This window comes from Podarcis liolepis, assembly GCF_965112155.1.
Source record: "Podarcis liolepis genome assembly, chromosome: 15".
NCBI classification, from domain to species: domain Eukaryota; kingdom Metazoa; phylum Chordata; class Lepidosauria; order Squamata; family Lacertidae; genus Podarcis; species Podarcis liolepis.
The window spans coordinates 41,470,005-41,489,251 of record NC_139566.1 but is presented as its reverse complement, the minus strand read 5'-3'; the positions used below and the strand labels follow the sequence as shown (position 1 = coordinate 41,489,251).

At 45.8% G+C, this 19,247-nt stretch overlaps 1 protein-coding gene across 1 annotated transcript in view; it reads left to right on the top strand.

Moving 5' to 3' along the window:
* Nucleotides 1-3,314: 3,314 nt before the first annotated feature.
* Nucleotides 3,315-19,247, top strand: part of LOC310693856 (uncharacterized protein) — a gene marked incomplete at its 5' end in the record, with an annotated part of 35,580 nt that continues 19,647 nt past the window's right edge. Inside the window, 3 exons of the mRNA XM_083476238.1 lie at nt 3,315-3,407; nt 4,157-4,298; nt 6,500-6,702. Of these exons, the coding sequence (XP_083332364.1) occupies nt 3,315-3,407; nt 4,157-4,298; nt 6,500-6,702 (438 nt within the window). The remainder of the gene's footprint in view (nt 3,408-4,156; nt 4,299-6,499; nt 6,703-19,247) is intronic.

The following is a 19,247-nucleotide window of genomic DNA, read 5'->3' as shown; positions in this document are numbered from 1 at the left end:
TGGACGGTTGCTTCCGCTCTCAGAAGGAGCTGCACTTCCTTCAGTGGGCGGCAGAGGACTGCCCCCACACCCGCTTTGTGTAGGAGGGTGACAATGACATATTTGTGAACACGTGCAACATTGTAGAGTTCCTTGAGCCTCTGGACCTTGACAAAGATCTTTTTGCTGGGGATGACATCAGCAAAGCCCGGCCAATCAGGGACACCAACACTAAGAATTTTATCCCAGTCATTGTATCCGGCATCCTTCTATCCACACAATGCTGGTAGTGGGGGCTTTGTCATGTCATGGCTGTCAGTGCAGCAGCTGCAGGTGACTGCAGGACACTGAGCTGTCCCCAACAGATGATGTCTTTGTTGGAATGTGCTTGGCCAAAATGGGGAGCATCTCGATGCACCACCCAGGCTTTAAGACCTTTGAAATCCAGGCCCTTTGATCCCTGTCTTTACAAAGAACTGATGATTATACGCAAATTGAACTCGACGGAGCTGTGGGTCGTGTGGACGTTGCTGAAACATGACAACCTCTTATGTGCCATTCCAGAAACTATAGGATAGATTAAAATTATCAGATTGAGACTCTGAAATATATATACCTGGTACCTTTGAAGATGCAGACATTTATTTCTTTATTTAATATACATCCAGTCCACCCTCACGGTGCAATACAAGCAAAATAATCCAAATAAAACAATACAGACAAACTACTTCCGGGTATGAGCAAACTGAACGAGCAGCTAAAAAACACAATTGCAACAGTTAAAAGAGAGATTTGTACAGTGAATACAAACTGGGTGCTGTTACACTTAACTGGATGTCCATATCAAATTTCGCTAAAAGTATCTACTGAGGATTTACTAATTTACTGCAGGGGCCGCTCGGCGGAGCGAAGTGAGGGAAGCGGGTTCCTTCCCACAGATACTTGAAGAAGGCGAATCAGCTCCGCATCCACCGGCCACTCAGGGCCGCCGCCATCTTGGTTCGGTCCCGGCGCAGCGGAAACACGTCATCGCCTGCGCCACGGCTAAGGCCATAGAGCTGATTTCGTGAGGGGGGAATGTAGCCTTCCGCGCCCCTTTTCTTCTGCGAGAGTCCCGGCCTTGACGTTTCGCGCCGTCGCCTTCCTCAGAGATTGATTTCCCCCCGGCTGCGTCTATTAGGGATTTACACAGCTAGAACGACAACAAAAATCCTCATGATTGGGAAGCTTCCGCCTCCTCTCTATCGTCACTTCCGCTCTGGAACGGAACTGTTCTGGCGGAGTGGGAAGGAGAAGGTGCGCACTCTAGAGTCGCGAAAGTGAAGAGTGGCACTCCTCTGTGCACACGGCGAGCTTGCTCCCCGCCCGCCGCCAGAGGCCACGTGCCTCCGAGTCCCCGGCGCTGGAAATCATGAGCGAGATGGAATTGGCGTCCGCGAGAACAGAGCGCCCTCTGTCCTATATATTATATAGAGCACGTCTAATATGTCATTATTATATATTACATATTACATATTATATATTAGTACGCATATATTAGTATAATGTATATATTATATATTAGTGACAATAATTTGAAGATAAAAAAATTCCTTCCAGTAGCACCTTAAAGACCAACTAAGTTAGTTCTTGGTATGAGCTTTCGTGTGCAAGCACACTCAGTGTATCTGAAGAAGTGTGCATGCACACGAAAGCTCATACCAAGAACTAACTTAGTTGGTCTTTAAGGTGCTACTGGAAGGAATTTTTTTATTTTGACTATGGCAGACCAACACGGCTACCTATCTGTAATAATTTGAAGGTATTTTTTCAGCCAGTTGGAGTGTTTTCCCCTGGCTTGGAGTTTTGATTTCTTTCGCAACACAACCAGCCTGGCTTTCTCTTGTTTCCCCGGGGTGGTGGGGGCCCTGGGGGTGGGCGAATGGGGGGGTTCAGGCACTGGGGGTGGTGGTGGCAGAGGTAAAATAAGGGGAGGGGGAGGTCACCCCAATATGACAGTGAAAGGAGATCAGAAAGAAACGGGGGAGATACAGTTAGAAGAAGAAGAAGGGGTTTGCCCCCAACCACCCCGAGAAAAACCCCCAACCCTAAATAAAGATACAGGTCCTTGGGGAAAACCCTCTTGGGTCAGGGCTCCTCTGAGCGCCCCCATATTTATACTCCTCTGCGCTCGCCCACCAAAACAAACCCCCCAAATATATATATATATATTTTACAATAGAATAGAAGGACCAAACCGTTCCAGAGCATAACAAAACAAGGCAGCACAAATTGCAGCACGGTTGAATTTGGACAGGGGGTGGGGTGGGAGTTCAGTGTGTGGCAGCAACCTCCCTAGACCTGGGTTTGACAGACCTCTTTGTCTGTCTCCTTGTTTGTTCCAGGAGTTAGGGTGGACTTTCTATCCCTTCAGGCGTCAGGTTTTGGGGCTCCCTGGTGCGATACCACACCCCTGGGTCCTGTTCGATGGTGGGTGGCCTGGGAGAGCACTTGAGATGGCTCCCCCCAAGCCTGCTATCTCCCCCAACTCTTATGATTTCATGAACGTATGGAGGGCCAAAGTTTCCTGACCCCTGGAAGGTTATTCCAGTGGTTCTCAAAGGGTGTGACAGGAACAGGGATTTTCTTTTCTTTTTTTAAAAAAAATGATATTTATTAATGTTTCACAAACAATAAAAACAAATTCCAACATTTAAATTACAAAAGCAAAACAGATAAAAGATACACAATAGAAAAACAGTTGATAGAAGAAAGAAGAAAAAATAAAGAATAAAGAATATAAACAAAGAGAAAAGCCAAAAATCAAAACTAAAAATAAATTAATATTTTCAAATCTTATATTTTCTTCACTAGTTTCTTGACCTCCTCACACCTCCCATTTTGTATTCCAGTTCAAATATTAAATTCAGCAAATCCTTACCCTCTAGCATTCATCCTTACTCCATATAATAACCTATTATTATAACTATCCATTTCCAAAAGAAAAAAATTCCTTCCAGTAGCACCTTAAAGACCAACTAAGTTAGTTCTTGGTATGAGCTTTCGTGTGCATGCACACTTCTTCAGATACACATTTCCAGTTATCAATCCCTATTTACATTTTCTTAAGCATCTCTTTACCAGTACCACTTATTTTCAATCAAATGTCATTTCAACATTCCTTAATTTTACAGTGCTTCTGCAGGTAATCTTTAAACTTCTTCCAATCTTCCTCCACTGACTCTTCTCCCTGGTCACGGATTCTGCCAGTCATCTCTGCCAGTTCCATGTAGTCCATGACCTTCATCTGCCATTCTTCCAGTGTGGGTAGCTCCTGTGTCTTCCAATATTTCGCGATGAGTAATCTTGCTGCCAGGGATTTTCAGCTCCTGACAGATGTGAAAGATCAGAAAATCCAAAGGCTTATTTGTGTTGATGAGGAGATGAGAGTTTGTCTGACTTAAATTAGACCTAAAACTAAGGAGATTACCTGGCAAAAGCAAGCTCTCACCTCTCATTGAGGTTGTATGCAGACTTAAGGTACATATGTAAGAGGCTCGTTTATAATTATATTTTGGGAATGACTTGTGTTCTTATGGCTTCATTGTTTTTTACTTTCTGGATGTTCCACGATCATATTACAAAGTAGTTGTGTTCTATGTTATAAATCAAGCACTGCTAGGAGTTGCTTCTTTTTGTGTTCCAATGTATTCTTATCAATAAAAAATTCAGTGTGGCCTGAGCAAATATTTATTCTGAAAGTGTGGTTCAGAGAAAAAGGTTTGAGAACCACTGGGTTATTCTGTAAACATAATAAGTTAAAAGGAGAGTGACTTGAATCCCTGAACCCCCCTACAACTCTTCTAGTTTTCTGTGTTCTTGTAAACATTTTTAAAATTGATTTTATATACTGCCCTATACCTACCCTATACCCAAAACATTGTACAGTGGTTCCTCAGGTTACAGACACTTCAGGTTACAGACTCCGCTAACCCTCGGGTTAAGAACTTTGTTTCAGGATGAGAACAGAAATCGTGCCAGGAGCAGGAAGCCCCATTAGCTAAAGCGGTACCTCAGGTTAAGAACAGTTTCAGGTTAAGAACGGACCTCCAGAACGAATTAACCCACTGTACTGTATTGTGGGTTTTTGAAAAGTCTGTTCCATCAATTTCCACTGTTCTTGTGAATGTGAAAACAGTTTTGTGTGCCATCCGGGCCTGGATTGTTGATAATTGACCTGGTTGCCCTCCATGTGGGTTTTTCTGGACAGGTGTCTGGGCTCACGGTGACTATTGCAAGATCAACCCCAAGACAGGAGGCATTGTCATGCTTGGCTGCAGGTATGCCCATCACTTTGGCGTGACCATATGTGAGGAATGCTTAGTGGCAGATAGCAGAATGGCATGCTGTGCACTTGTTGGCTGGGAATACAGGGGCACAGTGTCAGTCTGGCTCTTCTGGCTGGCTGACGTTTCTGAGGCTGGACCAGGAAATTTCAGAAACTCCCCCCACTCTTTTCTTCCCCTCTCTTCTGTTTCAGCATCCTGTGGTCTTTGTCAGGTGGGACAAGCTTTCCTTTGATGCAGGGCTGGTCCATGGCATACTGCTGCCCGAGGCAAAACAGCAAATACAGTGGTACCTTGGGTTACATACGCTTCAGGTTACAGACTCCGCTAACCCAGAAATAGTGCTTTAGGTTAAGAACTTTGCTTCAGGATGAGAACAGAAATCGTGCTCCGGCAGCGCGGTGGCAGCAGCGGGAGGCCCCATTAGCTAAAGTGGTCTTCAGGTTAAGAACAGTTTCAGGTTAAGAACGGACCTCCGGAATGAATTAAGTACTTAACCCGGAATGAATTAAGTACTTAACCCGAGGTACCACTGTACCTCCTTCTCCCCCAAGTCAAGTTGCATGGTGCCCAATCCAATGCCAAGCAAGTTGCAGGCTCCCAACTCTTATCAGCTCCAGCCAGGTGGGGGAAGGCTCTTTAATAACTTAGACAGACATTCTTTCTCATCATTTGCTATTTAAGCCTTTTACCTGGAGATGCCATTGTAGATTATCTCACGAAGGAACACCTGAGATACGTTTCCAAAGCCTCCTGCAACTTGGGTTTGAAAGCCACTGTGCTGCACAGGACAATTTGAAAAATTGCTTAAGGAAAACTCGTGTTTTTGGTAGACTAGAGAGGCTTAGTAATTTATTGTGAAGTTTACGCCCTGCCCTTCTTTATAAAATGATCCCAGGGCAGGTCACAGCGACAACATACAAATACGCTGAGGTCACATTGAAAGATAAAATGAGGATTAAACACCACAACAAATTACCGTTCGATAAAACTAGTTCTTCATTTGTTCCACTTCGGGGAACCAACCTGACGGTTGCTCAAAGAGACTGGCGGACAGGAATAGGAAAAATCTGGTCCAAATGCTCGTGGTTTTAAGGTCCAAAATTAAATAGCCTTGTGTTGTCCCTTTATTTGACACTTCCAAAAGAGGCTCTTAAGAACATCAAAGGAGGCTTGCTCCATTACAGTGAATGGGGCACTGCTACCCACTAGGCTAGTCTGCTCTCAGCGCCCCCAACTGCCTGCTTTCTTAGCTACATTCAGTTCAGAGGGCTGGCAGTGCCTGACAGCTGCCTCCTCCTTGGGCTCAGTGTTGTCTTTGGAGAACTCAGCAGGGAGGAGAAGGAAGGTGGGGACAAATCTAGAACTAGTTGCCTCTGCCTGCCATTGCCTCTGGCGCCACCTGCTGTTAGTCTCCCTGCTTCTGCCCTTCTTGTTTAGTCGTTTAGTCGTGTCCGACTCTTCGTGACCCCATGGACCAGAGCACGCCAGGCCCTCTTGTCTCCCACTGCCTCCCGCAGTTTGGTCAAACTCATGCTGGTAGCTTCGAGAACACTGTCCAACCACCTCGTCCTCTGTCGCCCTCTTCTCCTTGTGTCCTCCATCTTTCCCAACATCAGGGTATTTTCCAGGGAGTCTTCTCTTCTCCTCCTGAGGAGGGGGAGAAGGGGGGGTGGCAAAGGGAACTGGAGGGAATATATGCTGGGTGCAATGGCTGTAAAACTTGTGCTTGCTTGTGAGTTATCACACTAGCTCCTTCTGCTACCCGGAAGGCAGAATAAATAGCTCTTTCTCTGGTTTAACCCTTTGGTGTCTGTTGACTCCTTCTTCCCTCCTCAGGCGCAATGCTCTTCCACCCATGAGAAAGGCCTAAAAGGCTACACTATCCTGCTTAAAACAGTCAGGGCTTCTTCCCCCAAAGAATCCTGGGAACTGCAGTTAGTTAAGAGTGCTGAGACCATCCGTTTCCTCTGTACGGAGGAAAATGGGGACAAAACTAGACCAAGCTGGCTGTGCCTGCCATTGACTCTGGTGCCATTGGGCTCCCTGCCTTCTGCCCTACCAGGCTTATGGAGTGCCAGCTGCCCCTGCAAGCCACCATGGCCTGGCTTGATAATGGGCACATGTTTACTGTTCCCTGCCTTGGGTGTGGGGGCATGAATAAGTCTAAGCCAACATTTCCTTTGTCTCTTCAGTGGAAGCTTTTGAGGAGGTTTCGGACAGCCTCTGCGTCCCTCAGTACAACAAAGACGACGAAGAAAGGGTGATCCTTTTCCTAAAGATGGCCACCAACCAGGAGTTCAGCCCAGATTTGGTGAAACGCATCAGGGAAGCGATCCGTGTCGCACTCTCTGCCCGACATGTTCCCAGCCTCATTCTGGAAACTGAAGGCATTCCGGTATGTCAGCACAATCCTTTTTTCTTACTTCTTACTGCTGCTATATGTTTTTTTTCCATTTTCACCTTGGAATAGTAATTAAGGAGCACTTGTCATCTCTCTTCAAAGCCCACACATGCCTGGAAATTTTAGCCTCATCTTTTTTTAATTAAAAAAAGTAGAGTGGGGTTTTATAAATAGTTTGTCCATGTTGCTTGGCAACTTGTGTGTGCTTTTCTTCCTGAATAAACCTTCTCCTCTTTTTCCTCCCTTTTTTTTAAACACCAAAAAAGAGAGTCCCCTAATAAACACCTCTATTCGGTTTATAAATATACATGTGTCCTGTTGATATGCTGAGAACTCTTGGGCGTTGTTGATAATTATAAAATGAGATGATTGCCTTTCTGGTGTGCCAAAAAGCTGCTCCCCACAAAAAGCATTTTGGATAGTTCTGTTCTCTAAAAAGATAGGTTTTTGATTTGTTTTGCAAGAAGTCTCTCTCAAAAAAACAAAAAACAAAACCCGAAATATCTTGCAAAGCTTGTGACCAAATGTTTTTCAAAACTGAAGGAGCACAGAGACAAGTAAGGCCCGTGAAGAAAGTTTTGATTTGCTTCTGACATTCATGCGCAGGAACATAGGAAGCTGTCAGATCACTAGTCCATCAAGCTCAGTGTTCTCCACACAGACTGGCAGGTTCTCTCCAGGGTTTCAGGCAGGGAGTCTCTCCCAGCTCTACCTAGAGAAGCTGAGAATTGAACCCGGGACCTTCTGCATGTAAGGTGGATGCCGTACCCTTGAGCTACGACCCTTCCAGTGATAGCCTTGTTCTCCATAGTAAAGGGAAAGGGACCCCTGACCGTTAGGTCCAGTCGCGGACGACTCTGGGGTTGCGGTGCTCATCTCACTTTATTGGCCAAGGGAGCTGGCGTACAGCTTCCGGGTCATGTGGCCAGCAGGACTAAGCCGCTTCTGGTGAACCAGAGCAGCGCACGGAAACACCATTTACCTTCCTGCCGGAGCGGTACCTATTTATCTATTTGCACTTTGACGTGCTTTCGAACTGCTAGGTTGGCAGGAGCAGGGACCGAGCAACGGGAGCTCACCCCTTGCGGGGATTCGAACCACCGACCTTCTGATTGGCAAGTCCTAGGCTCTATGGTTTAACCCACAACGCCACCTGCATCCCTTGTTCTCCATGACTTTGTCCAATTTCCTTTTCAAGCTATCACTGCCTCCCGTGGAAAATTATGCACTGTATGACAAAGTACTTCTCTTGTCGGACCTAAATCTCCTAAAATTCAGCTTCATTGGATGGCCCAGAAGCTGTGTACGCGCTACATCTTTTAAACCAGATTCAAAACACTTCCCCCCCCCCCAAAGAATTATCGGCAGAGAGTTAAAATTCTCACCAATCCTTAATTACGGGGTCCAGAATTCTTTGATGGGGCAAATGTGTTTTAATGGTATAGTGTGTATACCTGCCTCCCTGAAAAGCAGCAGCGTAAGGCCCAGTGTAATGAAAGAGGGAGAAGAGCAGTATTGGACAGACTTTAAAAATGATGTTGAGTAAGTCACTCATGACTTCTCTCATATATATATTTAATGTGTGTAAGAGAGGCAGAGATTTCACACATGGCTGAATCTCCCTGCCTTTCCCAACCTGTTGCATTTGGGAAGTTGTTGGACTGCAACTTGCCTTCCCATTGGCCCGTGGAGTAAGTTTGTTCATTTATAGAAGCATTTCATATACTGCCATATCATTAAAGATACTGGTGTACAACATATGAAACACCATTCAAAAGCAATAGAAATAGGTAGATGTTGAGTGTGATAGAAAGAGTGCTTTCTCAGTGGTGACAGTAGCAGCATTCCAAAAAACCCAAACCTCTTTTTAAGATTACTTTTGGACTACTCTTTCCATCAGAACAAAAGTTGGCATCTTGACTATTTTGTCGGCACAGAAATGGCCGCAGGTACAGAATAACCAACTGTCCAAGCAAAGGTTAAAGTTCAGAGCTGAAAAAGCAGGGTAATTACATTCCTCATTAGTCAAAATCAGGCACTAGAAATTTGGGGCCGAGGATGCTGACCTACGACCTGCCATGTTGGATATATTGTTGAGGTATGGTTGTAAGAGTTAAGCGACCCCGTGGGAAATTGACGTTATTCTGAGGGGAGAATTGGACCTTTGGGGATTCAGGGCTACAACAAACAGGTGTGTAGGGGAATCCCTGAAAGGATAAATTAGCAATCTACCCCTCCAGTCGCTCGGGAGTCTAATAAAACAGTACTTCTTTACCTTGTAAAAGTTAAAAGCTGCAAGCCAGTTCAGGAACAGTTATATAACAATTAATGGGAAAATTAAACAACACTTTGCAATGACCCAACTTGAAACTCCTTCTAGTTCCCTGGCAACTGGAGGTTTGATGACTAAATGAATAATGTCGGTTAACTGTTGCCCGTTTAATAACAGTTTCTGTCACAGGACTTTTCGGTCTCTCAGGGCCTCCACTCTCCTTTCTGCTCTACAATGTCTTTCCTTCTTCCCTTTTCTTCAGCTTCTCCACGCTGCTTCTTCTCCTAGTCCAGGCAGGGGGTGTTTTTTGTAGTCTGGGGGCCACATTCCCTTCTGGATAGCCTTCTGAGGGCCATGTGCCGGTGGTGGGTGGGGCCAGAGACAAAAGTGGGTGGAGCAACAAACGAGCAAATGTTGCCCCTGTACAGTAGGCCAGTTTCTCCACACTCAAAGCACCCTTCCCTGTCCTCCACGCAGGCGATTCTCTCCATTCCAGGCCCACCTCACGTTCAGAGGCCCCTGGAAGCAGGCAATGTATCACCCTTGCAGAAGGAAAAGAGGTTTCATCACAGAGCCTCGAGAACAGGGGGAAAAGTGAGGGGGCACAATAAACTGGGCTGCTGTCCCTTACAGAGATCAAATCTGCAACCTTGACATTATCAGCACCACACTGCAACCAACCGAGCAAGGTGCTTTTCATTGTGGATTCAGGATGATTTGTCAGGGTGGTTATTCCGCTTTCAATAACGCTGGCACCTGCAAAAGTCTTGGGGCAGGCGTGTGGCTTTATTTCCAATCAGTGCGTGCCCTATAATTTCCTCCTGAAATCCTGTAACTTTTCAGAGTATAGATATTCTGGGGTTGCTTCCCCCCACCCCTGCTGTTGTTGCTTCTCCAGACCCCAGTAACACTGCAGCAGTATCACAGAACAACTAATAAAATGGAATGATTTGCAGAGGCTCCTGCATAAATCTAGCACCCGTGCATTATTTTTGCTGCACAGCACACCCACAAAAATCACCAGTCTGGAAAAGCCCTCATATTGCAAATAAAGACACCATAAGTCCATGTAGGGTTGTGGTCTAGATGAGGTGAGATAACTTTGCATGTGATGGCAGCTGTGGGCAGTTCTACTGCTCAGAGAAAGAGGGGTAGATTCAGTTTTGACAATGTCTCTTCTATATTTTCTTTCTAATTTATGCATGTAATGCTCAGCAGGTTTTGTTAGAAGTTGATCAATGCCATTTTATTATAAAATCAATAAAATATTCTAAAAAGAGAGAGGTGCTGATTACACCACTGGTCCATGCAAATGGTATTCCTGCCTGGGGCATCAAGGGTACTGGTGAAATCTCACCTGCACCCCTCCACAAACCTGCCCATGGTTAAAGTTCCTCCAAAGCCTTGCACCGCCAATCCCTTCTCCAGCATTCTTAAACGTAACTGTGTACAGTGGTACCTCGGGTTAATAACTTAATTCGTTCTGGAGGTCTGTTCTTAACTTGAAACTGTTCTTAACCTGAGGTACCACTTTAGCTAATGGGGCCTTCTGCTGCCGCTGCGCCCCCGTCATGTGATTTCTGTTCTCATCCTGAAGTAAAGTTCTTAACCCGAGGCACTATTTCTGGGTTAGTGGAGTTTGTAACCTGAAGCGTCTGTAACCCGAGGTACCACTGTACATGTATTCATTAAAACCTCATCATATATTCATTAATTCGTGCAAAATTGCTGGTGTTCACAAAGCACTGTAAAGTGGTACCTCAGGTTACAGACGCTTCAGGTTACTGACGCTTCAGGTTACAGACTCAGCTAACCCAGAAAAAGCTAACCCAGCTAACTCCAGAACGAATTAAGTTCTTAACCCGAGGTACCACTGTAATCTTTATTAATAAGCAAATACGGAATAGTACATTAATTCATGCCAGCTGGTTCAGAGAGACGCCAGTTAACTGAGGAAGTATACTAAGACTTATCCAAAGTGGGTTTCTTTTTAAAGTCTTGTTTTCTAACAAATGCATGGCAGATCGTCTCCCCCTTTTTAAAAAGAATCGGTGGTAGCAGATGGGATTTAATCTCTTGTTCGTGTTTCCTGCATAGTGTGGCAGCCTAGTCTTTTAATGCACAAATACAAAAATGATAGATGATGGTGCTTCAAATACCCACAGGTGAACTGAGAATTGCGGAAGAATACATAGACATGTGTAGCACATTTAAATCGGATATGCACCCAGAGAGGTTTTTTAAAGGCAAACGATTTTTGAATACAAACTCATGGTCATAAAGTGCATTATTTTTATTCATTAAATAAACTACCACTTAACTGAACTTAAATTTTTAAATTAACAACTAAACTTTACTTTAAAATGTTACAGTCTTTTTTCTGTAGCAATAACCAGGTGTATACAAAGATACAGTCAATTTTCATTATCTTTACCAGATAAAGAGTTAGTGCACATCTTTCCTTCCTGGAGAATGAGAGATCGCTTAGCAGGTGTGAGCAAAAGTTGGTGAGTGGAGCTCACAGAGGCAGAGCCACGAGACAGAGGCAGGAAGAAGCTGCAGATCCAGTCCAGTATTTGTATTCAATCTCGAACCTGCAGTTTTTATCTCCCCAACCCTAGCCCCCATCCCTGTGAGCCATGGCAGCTGAGGGGGCAGGGCTTCCACCCCATACTCTCTCCTCCTTGCCATCATCCACATTTTCTGTAAAACATTAGTGTATGAGCACACCTGCCATATCGTGTGCACACAGCTGTGGAAGAATTTAATCTTCAGTGTCGCATACCCTGCAACATTTCTCCATTGAAAATAGGGATGACCTACTCCATCATTGTGATGCGGGTGGTGCTGTGGGTTAAACCACAGAGCTTAGGGCTTGCTGATCAGAAGGTCGGCGGTTCAAATCCCCAAGACGGGGTGAGCTCCCGTTGCTCAGTCCCTGCTCCTGCCAACCTAGCAGTTCGAAAGCACATCAAAGTACAAGTAGATAAATAGGTACCGCTCTGGCGAGAAGGTAAACAGCGCTTCCGTGCACTGCTCTGGTTTCGCCAGAAGCGGCTTAGTCATGCTAGCCACATGACCCGGAAGCTGTACGCCGGCTCCCTCGGACAATAAAGTGAGATGAGCGTCGCAACCCCAGAGTTGGCCACGACTGGACCTAATGGTCAGGGGTCCCTTTACCTTTACCTTTATTCCATCATCATCATCATCTTTATACCCACCCATCTGACTGGGTTGCCCCTCTGGGCTGCTTCCAGCACATATAAAAACATACTAAAACATTAAACATTAAAAAATCTTCTCCATACAAGGCTGCCTTTAGATGTCTTCTAAAGTTACTTATCTCCTTGGCTCAAGGGGTTGCACAACTCCATACCCTTCAACATTTCTCCGATGAAAATAAGGACGTCCTCAGGAAAAGTGGGACATTGCAGGATCACATCAGAAACTAGGACGGCTTCTGTAAATCTGGGACTGTTCCTGGAAAACAGGGACACTTGGAGGATCTAGTGTTGGCCTGGTGCAGAGGGTTCTGGTGAGCATAGAGATTTAGCCACTGCCTTAGTGACTTCCAGGTTAGAGTACTGTCTGTGGAGGCTGGTCCATTATGATATTTCTTTCTGCTCTGCTTCCAGAAAGGCCATTCCCATCCTCTCCTCTGTCCTCCAAAACTCTATGGAGTCTAGGGTCATAGCTGAAGTCACTTTTGACCCTGGTATTTTGTTGTAAGACATCCTCTTATCACCCAGTTGTGATGTTCTTGGGGGTCACCTGCAAGGCCTGTCTCTGGGTGGTCCCTGAGGCATTGGAGGATGGTGCATTAGGGCAAAGGTGGTACTGCCCCACCAACCTTAGTCTACTCTCAGCTAGTCCTTACCTGCCTGCCTTCTAACAACCAGTCCAGGTGGTGGTACTGCCTATCATCTTCCTCCTCCTTAGTCTCAAGTTGTAACTGGTAGGGCTCTGCAGGAAGGAGGATGGGGACAAAATAAGAATTAGTGGGCTCTGATTGTCATTGGCTCTGGCATCTACTGAGAGCCAGTGTGGTGTAGTGGTTAAGAGCGATAGACTCGTAATCTGGTGAACCGGGTTCGCTTCCCCGCTCCTCCACGTGCAGCTGCTGGGTGACCTTGGGCCAGTCACACTTCTCTGAAGTCTCTCAGCTTCACTCACCTCACAGAGGGTTTGTTGTGGGGGAGGAAGGGAAAGGAGAATGTTAGCCGCTTTGAGACTCCTTCGGGTAGTGATAAAGCGGGATATCAAATCCAAACTCTTCTTCTTCTTCATCTTGGGCTCCCTGCCTTCGGCACTACCATCTCAGTAGGCACCGGCCAACACTGACTACTGCAATGGGGGCCAGAACTGTGATTTTGTTCAAAATGATTGGAGCAACAACCTTGGAGTGCTAATATACAACTCTCTCCAGCAGGTGTATTCCTTTAGACGTGGGATCTAAAATTTGCTTTTAGGCATACTACTGTTTAGGCATACTACTGTACTACTACAGAACCATTACCATTAGTTCTCACCCTAAGCAGCCTTACTTTCGATATAGAAGAAGAAGAGGAGTCTGGACTTGATATCCTGCCTTTCACTCCCCTTAAGGAGTCTCAAAGCAGCTAACAATCTCCTTTCCCTTCCTCCCCCACAACAAACACTCTGTGAGGTGAGTGGAGCTGAGAGACTTCAGAGAAGTGTGACTGGCCCAAGGTCACCCAGCAGCTGCATGTGGAGGAGTGGAGACGCGAACCCAGTTCACCAGATTACGAGTCTACCGCTCTTAACCGCTACACCACGCTGGCTCTACAGCAGGTTGTGCTTACACAAGTGGCACAAGATTGAAATTTGAGGCTGGAATTATATGTATGGAAGAATTTTGGACCTCTGTTATGCAGTGGCAAAGTTGTGGAAGGAGGGGGGTAATTTTCAAGGGGAAAGCAGTGAGAGGAAAGATGGTGCTGAGATTTCCTCAACTGCTTCTCCTCTAACTCGAGTTCCCACATAAGTGATTGAAGAGAAGCAAGTGTGACAATCTGGCTCCAAGCAAGTTTCTACCGTGTTCCTCTCTCTGCTGCCCAACATTCTTCTGTTCATATTCTCGGACACCTTGATGCTTGCAGGACCCTCCTCGGGGCATCCTCCCTCCACAGGGAGGGCAGGGTTACCCATGCGACCCCCTTGGCTGCAACCAGGCACCCCACCAGATCTAGGTGCCACCACCCTCCACTGGTCCCGCCATGACTATCTCCATGCTTCAAAGTTAATAGTGATTTTCTTTTCCCAGTCAACCTTGGGAACTGTAGTTCCATAGTAGTCTTACTAGATTGCCAGCTCACTTGCCACACTACAATTCCCAGCATTTTTTGAAGCCGGGATACTTAAACTGGCATAAGGCAGATGGAAAGTTTGTGGTGTAGCTATCCTAACCACTGCACTTCCAAGTATAGGTTTTCAACATTAGGGATTAGAGCTTGTTTAACACACACACACACACACACACACACACACACACACACTATTCTAAAGCTAACTCCTGTGTCCAGCTCCACATTCTTTGCTCGTTTGGAATAATGGAATATACGTACCATTGATCATAACTGTGTGTTGTGTGAATGGGATGGGACCTGTTAGTTGCAGTAAGATTGTAAGCCAGGAAAGGGGAATCTCTGGCCATTCAGATGTTGACCTGCGCTTCCCATCCTCCCTAACCATTGGCCATGCTGGTTGGAGCTGATGGGAGCTGTAGTCCAAACACTTATTGAGGGCCACAGTTTCCCCACCCCTAACCTAAGTCGGCCAAGCACCCTTTGACAGCAGCAAGGGCCCCCTTACAGTAACCTGTTTGCCGGCCTGTTTACTTTCCTTTGTTGCAAAGATGTGGGGGCTTCTGAATAGTGATTTCAGTGTGATAGGGGGCTCCACTCTCCTACCTTTTTAAGATAGAACAACGAGGAAGCTATAGAAACTTAGATTTATTGCAGCTAAAAAGAAAGAAAAAGGAAACGAAATTGTATGCAGATTTGCACAGCGCTGGAGTCGTGCTCTGGCACGACACAGTGGCTACTGAGATTTGGAAGCCTTCAGATTTCTGCCTTTCTGGGACTTGGGGGCCTCGTTTAGATTCCAGTCATGAGACCATCAACAGCAGTAGAAGCAACTCACTAGGCACACTCTGTGTGCAGATGGAAGAAGCTGGATACGCAATGCAGCCTCTAGGAATTATGTTAGCCAGCCCAGTGGTGAACCTCTGATGGAATATTTTTTGCCTATCCACATACGAATGTCGTTAAGCAACAGATGTCTGTGCAATTTCTCATCATTACTCCTGATGCTCAGACAAAGTCTCCCTCTCCGACTCACAGAGAACGGCCAGTCGGAGGCATTTCTAAAGTTTGGCCTTTAGAGAAGGCAGAATTCCCCACCTTTTCATTGTACACATAGCATATTAGTGCTTCATTTTATCTTTATTTTTAATCGCGGGGTGGAGCTGTAAAAAACCATGATTGGGAGTTGCGTTTGGAGGGGAGAGAGGAGGAGATTGCTTGTGGTTGCTGAAGGTCAAGGTGAGAGGAGGAGCTGAAGGAAGAACGGAATGGTGGGAGGTGGTGAGAATTTAGGGGGAGGGAAGAAGAGAAGGAATTATCTGGCAGGAGAGGGAAGAGGCTGAAAGGTAGCGCTGGTGACTGGTAGGGAGGAAGGCTGGGAGGCAAACAGTAGGGGGAGCCAGAGCAACAACAGGACAGAGACACCTTCTCGCTGCTTAGTTCTAGAAGAGCAATACACACAGGTTCTTGCATGTGCCTTGTGATCTTCAATGAATCCACGCATGAGAGCTTTGTGGAGTTTTGTTGAATGTTATCCAGATTGAGAGAGAAGTCTCAGGACGGAATACTTCCCCTACCCACCAAAAAATCCTAGGGACTATACAGTGGTGCCTCGCAAGACAAAATTAATCCGTTCCGCGAGTCTCTTCGTCTTGCGGTTTTTTCATCTTGCGAAGCACGGCTATTAACGGCTTAGCGGCTTTAAGAAAAAGGAAACGAACTCGCAAGACGTTTCGTCTTGCGAAGCAAGCCCATAGGGAAATTTGTCTTGCGGAACAACTCAAAAAGCGGAAAACTCTTTCGTCTTGCGCGTTTTTCGTCTTGCGCGGCATTCGTCTTGCGAGGTACCACTGTAGTATGTTAACGTTGCTGAGAGTTGTTAGGAGTGCTTTAACAGCCAACCTATCTTCTCAGGGAACTCTGGGAATTGTAGTTCTTTGAGGGGAATGTGGAGGGTGGGGTCTCCTAATGACTCTCATCCACTTTAACAAACTACAGCTCCCAGGATTCTTTGCAGAGGGGGAGCCATGACTGTTTAAAGTGATGTAGTCCCACTTTAGGTGTACAAGTGTAGATGAGGCGTTATTACTTCCTATTCTCTGGAACGCCTTGTCTGTTGATGTTAGACCTTCCAGTCTACTGTTTTCAGCACCTGTAATTCCCCGCCCTCCTGCTTCTTAGGCAAGCCTAACAAGCCACATAATCTTATGTGCATTTGTTTTAAAACCGTATCAACATTTTGATAAAGGTGCTGCCAGCCTTTGGTTGCAGCAGACCAATACAGTTTACTTTTCTGGCAATAAATAAGCTTGCCTACATCTTTCAATTAAAAATACTCGCCTTGGAGCCCTGAGGTGTGGAGTGTTGGGAAACTGTGTACGTGCAGCTACTCACACAGAGTCAGTTAAGGTTTGGCAGACAGCCAGAAGGCAATCTGAAGGAGTAAGTCTGCCTGGAGATAACAGAGGCATGGAGACAGCTCCCTGACTGGTCAAGCTCTCTCAAGGGAGTGATAATTAATGGCCTACTAACTGGTAGTTCAGTGTTTTGGAGTTCAGTAGTTCAGTGTGGGAGTTGAGAGTCATGTCAGAGAGAGCTAGCATAAGATCCGTGTTTTGTTCCGGTAAATAGTCCACTGTATATAATAAACACCCAACTACAAGTTCCTGATTCCTGCTTCGTCTATCCTGTCTGCAGCCAAGTTGCCAATTGCTTCCATGGATTCTGTGTGTACTCTGCTAGGTCTGGCTAAGGTCCTGCAACTAGTCAGAAAGTTGCGAAACACCAAATAGGTTTTGCCAATAGGGAGTGCCTCCCCCTGCTTCCTACTAGCCCTAGGGCGATACACATTTATTATTTTATTATTTCATTTATTTATTCAATTGATATACCTCTGCTTATCCAAAGATCCCAGGGTAGCATACAACATTAAGAACGTAATTTATGCAGCATAATAATAAAAGCACAACACACAGCATAACAATAAAATAATCATAATAATGGGCCATAGATTATTTAATTGCCGAAGCCCTGGGTAAAGAGGAATGTTTTCGCCTGGCGGCGGGTTTGACTCCAACCTTGTTTGTAAGGAAGTTCTGCCTTCTGGCCATGTATAAAGCAACAGGCAGGCACAAGATTCCTGTGCTCTGCGTTTACTGCAAGATATAGTTTGATATATGACATTTTGTGAATTAATAGAAGGCTGCAGTGAGCCCAAAGTGAGCTTCTGGGGCCAGTTTAATCTGCCCAGCACAAACAGACAGAGAGACTGCTTAAGTGACCTGACTGTTTGAGAACTCCAAATCTATTTTGTGCTTCGTTGGCTCTGAAGGTTCTGTCTCTGTCATGGAACGATTTCACGGCTCTGCTGGGGTGTAGCAGGGACACGGAAGATGAGGAGGCCTGCAAGCAAACTTTAAATGCATCCGGGACGTGGGGGAATTATCATCTAGCAGAGAGAATGTTGGAAGGCAGCTCAGAAAGACCGTAAACGTGTTAGATGGATATCGTCTTCCAAAGTGTTGATGAAAGGCATTATTTAGTTCCACTAGAGAGAAATGGGTGGGTTGGCACATTGGAAGCTGTCTTATACTGAGTCAGACCACTGGCTCACCTAGCTATACTGACCTGTAGCAACTCTCATGGTTTTAAGCAGGGGCTTAGCTGGGCACGTCTAGGATTTAACCTGAAACCATTTGTGTGCAAAGCAGGGGCTCTCCTGCTGAGGCATGGTCTGTTGCCTAAAAAATAAAGTAAGATTCTAGTCCTCACGGTTCTCAATAAAGGGCAATTAAAGAGGGACACAGGAAGCTGCTTTCTACCAAGTCAGGTCTTTATCTAGATCAGTATTGTCTACACTGTTTGGCAGGGTCTCTCCAGGGCTGGAGACATAAATACATTATTAAGTGTTTTGCATTCTCATTTTGTATTTTTCTATTGTGAACTATCCTGGGATCTTTGGATGGAGGGTGATAGAGAAATTTAATTAATTCAGAGAATCATAGAGTTGGAAGGGACCCCAAGGCTGGTGGCGTTTGGTGGGGTTGTTGTTTTCATTTGCTACTACGGCATGTATTTTTGTGTTTTTATATTGTGATCCTCGGATGAAGGGCAGTATAGAAGTTTAATAAATAAGTGGCGCTGTGGGTTAAACCACAGAGCCTAGGACTTGCTGATCAGAAGGTCGGCGGTTTGAATCCCCGTGACGGGTTGAGCTCCCATTGCTCGGTCCCGGCTCCTGCCAACCTAGCAGTTCGAAAGCACATCAAAGTGCAAGTAGATAAATAGGTACTGCTCCGGCGGGAAGGTAAACGGCGTTTCTGTGTGCTGCTCTGGTTCACCAGAAGCGGCTTAGTCATGCTGGCCACATGACCCAGAAGCTGTACGTCGGCTCCCTCGGCCAATAAAGCGAGATGAGCGCCGCAACCCCAGAGTCGGCCGCGACTGGACCTAATGGTCAGGGGTCCCTTTACCTTTACCTAATAGCAACCCCACGTGGAGATGCATGGAAACTGAACCCGGGACCCTTTGCATGGAAATCTTGCACTCTCCCACTGAGCTTCAGTGGGGAAACTGTTTTGATAGTTCCTGTTCATACATTCCAGCTCCTGGGGAAACAGCAAGTATGGAGAGATTTAAAAAAATTAAAATATATTTTTGCATAAGGAAAGGTGTGACAAGACCCAGCTTTGTTATACGTGGCACCCTCCATTCCGAGAGAAAAGGGAAGGGGCCATAGCTCAAGTGGCTTTGTGTGCTGAGGGCCTCAGGTTCGAATCCTGACATCTCTAGTTAAAAGGACGTTAGCAAGCGATAGGGTGATGCCGCTTGTCTAACTTAATGATTTATCAAAACAGTAGACAGCAGGTATCTCCTTAAAAGAGACTTTCCCCTCAGAGTTCCCTGAGCAGTGTAGCTTTGTGAGGGGAATAGGGAGTCTCCTA